The sequence below is a fragment of the Lepisosteus platostomus genome, chromosome 26, assembly GCF_059453375.1.
Source record: "Lepisosteus platostomus isolate fLepPlt1 chromosome 26, fLepPlt1.hap1, whole genome shotgun sequence".
In the NCBI taxonomy this organism is placed as follows: domain Eukaryota; kingdom Metazoa; phylum Chordata; class Actinopteri; order Semionotiformes; family Lepisosteidae; genus Lepisosteus; species Lepisosteus platostomus.
In genome coordinates this window covers 6,111,213-6,114,153 of record NC_142636.1, presented here as the reverse complement: position 1 = coordinate 6,114,153, position 2,941 = coordinate 6,111,213, and the positions used below count along the sequence as shown (strand labels likewise).

The 2,941-nt window shown below is 46.4% G+C and overlaps 1 protein-coding gene across 1 annotated transcript; it reads left to right on the top strand.

The window, feature by feature from the left end:
• Window positions 1–1,263: 1,263 nt before the first annotated feature.
• On the top strand, window positions 1,264–2,734 carry LOC148639827 (fish-egg lectin-like). The gene is made up of 4 exons (XM_088620426.1): window positions 1,264–1,339; window positions 1,639–1,884; window positions 2,079–2,421; window positions 2,513–2,734. The coding sequence occupies exons 1-4, from the start codon at window positions 1,264–1,266 to the stop codon at window positions 2,652–2,654; spliced, it is 807 nt and encodes a 268-aa protein (XP_088476552.1). The 3' UTR covers window positions 2,655–2,734.
• Window positions 2,735–2,941: the final 207 nt, after the last annotated feature.

The following is a 2,941-nucleotide window of genomic DNA, read 5'->3' as shown; positions in this document are numbered from 1 at the left end:
GCCGAAGTCTTGTTTCCCGCAAGAAACAACAAAACTGAAGTATTGTTCGATGTGCCGGTACAAACTTTTAGGTTATATAGTCCTTGCTTGCTGCTTCAGACGTCATTCGATGTTATGGTAAGGGGGGGGGGTCATGGTATTTGGCCAGTTAAAAGGCCCTGGCCAAATGGTCAGTTTAAGATTATGCCCCCAGGGGGTTCCTTGCTCGCATCTGGAATCCTTATCAGTTAACCCCCTTTCCTGCCATAAACCCCTGTTGCTTAGAAGTCTAATTTTCAGGCAGAACTGACTTAAGTTATTAACCCTTTTAACATCTTGTCTCTTACTTCACAGTTAACCCCTTCTTCACATCTTGTATCTTTCTTCAGCTGTTTTAATTCTTTCTGTGTCTTCCTTTGAATCACTTTCCTCCATTATATATCATTTCCTTTGTATCTGTTTAGATGGAATCACATTTCAACACAAAAATGTATGTAGTAATGACATCTACCTTGTCTTTAATATCCTCACAGACAAACACCCTCCAATCTGCAGTCAAGAAACGACCAGCGGCTGTGATTTATGGAATTCACACACAAGCCTTTCTAAAGTGGGAGCAATCTGGTCCCACAGAGAAAATCCACATGGAAGACATGCAAGCTCCACACAGCAGGAAATCCAGCTGGACATCAACCCCAGGAACTGTGAGGCAGCAGTCCTCAATCCACACCACTGTGCTGTCTAAATGGTCACTCGTGAATTAGGAGCTGTAAGAGCTACAATATCATTAATTCCCCATTCTGAATGCAGGAACTTGTGCTTTCATAAATGTTAGTTATCATTTATCCCTTACTTGTATCAGATTAATTGAGAAAACAAGACAGGATCTGGAAGATTTCAAATCAGGGCCCAGGTATTATCCTCTGAGTGCTCAGAAAAATTGAATCAGATGAAAAAAATGTTTGAGGACAAAGACTGCAGAGGTCTGTAACAAGATATTCAGCTTTGCAATATGTTTCAGAGGAAGTCTTGATACAACTAATTATCTAATTCAGTTATTTTTTGCATTCAACAATTACAACGTTTTCTGTCGCCACGATTACTACACCCTGAGGATGAGCTCTGTGGACGAATGTAATTCATGTCTTCTATAATTGAAACTTGAGTGATTCAATCAGCAGCTCGTTATGGTTCAATTTAACACCTGGTTAGACAGGTGTGTGTAGGAGCTGAAGCTCAGCAGTCTTGACTATATAAAGGCCACTGCTGGTGCTAATAGTATGCATGAGGTTTGTGGGATCACTTATCAACATGGAAGGGAGAGGGTGTTTGTTGTGTTTGCTTGTGGGATGCCTTCTAGGTAAGGTTTGGATATATTGATTTAAGCCAAAGTAGTAGGGGAAGGACAGATGGAGATGTAGTAATTGCATGCTGCTAATAGTTATGGGTTTCAGTGTATCTGGTTGGGTCTTGAGTATAGATGTTGCTTAAAAGATACCTGGACTGAGTGTTAAATCCATGCCTTAGATGTTTCCATGTACTATAGAAGTTCTGCAAGACCTTGTTAGTATTCCCCTATGTGTGATCACTAAGAGCCCAGGCTACTTCTTCCTGATCTGGCTGGTGGTCATTGATCCAGTGGCGTCCTCTCCTCCCCAGTGTCTGTGGCTGGAGCCCTGCAGTGTCGGGCTGTGCCTGGCAGTCTGAAGCAGATAGATGCTGGTGCTGGAAGGGTGTGTGGAGTCGACAATGCAGACAACCTGGTCAGCTACCAGGGCAACAGCTGGGTCTCTCTGGCCATGAAGGGGAAACATGTGAGTGTGGGGTCAGCAGGACTCTGGAGTGTGAGTCTCGCAAGCCTTGTGTTCAAGTGGCTTGGAGGAAGGTGGATCCGAGTGCAACCAGGTGAGGCTACAGCTGATCTAGAGAGGTTGGAAATGGTAGCTTTCAGATTTCTCCATGAATCTACCAGGCTCTGCCAGGCCACCTGTCAATGCGTTTTCTGGCTGAAGGCAGCTATTTCACTCCCTTGTAACTGAGGGATGAGCACTGCACTGCCCCCTGCTGAGAACAGCTGTATTTCTTGCTCTCCTCTGCAGGCTCCCTCATCCAGATTGATGCTGGTGGAGACAAGTTTGTGGTTGGTGTCAATGCTGCCAATTCCATCTTCTGCCTGAACAGCGGGCCTGTGCTGCAGTATGCTGGCCAGGGCAACATCCCCTGGATTCCTGTCGTGGGCTCCCTCAAGTACTATTCCTGTGGACCTTTTGGTTGCTGGGGAGTGAACAGGCTGGACCAGATCTTTGTCAAGCTGGATGTGAGTGGGGATTCCTGCAGAGGCTCCGACAGGTGGTACCCCATTCAGGGCTCCCTGTCCCTGGTGGAGGTGGGCTCAGATGGCAGTGTGTATGGGGTGAACAGGAATGGAGTGGTCTTCAAGAGGTGAGCTGGGGGTGACTGGGGGAAGGGATAACACATGGGTGCGTGATTCTCTAATTCTGGGCTGCTCTAACCCTGTGCTTCTTCCTTGCAGGGTTGGTATTGATGCCTGTAACGCCTTTGGCAGGAGGTGGTGGGCTCTAAGGGCAGCTGGTGTGGCCAGGCATGTGTCCTATGACCGAGGGATCCTCTGGGTTGTGTGCAAAGATGGCCGAGTCCAGAGGTGCCAGGTCTGAGCAGCCTGTGTGGCCTGGTCCTGGGAGGAGAGCAGTGGAAGTGTCTTCTGAGCCAAATAAAAGTGCCAATGAAAGCCTCAGTGTTCCATGCTTCTTCCTGCTCATGTTTCTCTTTTGCTACAATTCAAGAACTAAGGGTAACAAGTTAGTGCTTCTACGTTTTCTGACAGTAGAAATTGTTTCTGTATGTTTTATATACTGTACATGGTAAGTGCTTATTGACAGTGGCAAGCCAAGCCACATAGACAAGCAGTTTGCCAGGAAAGTTAAACAAGATTATTCATGAC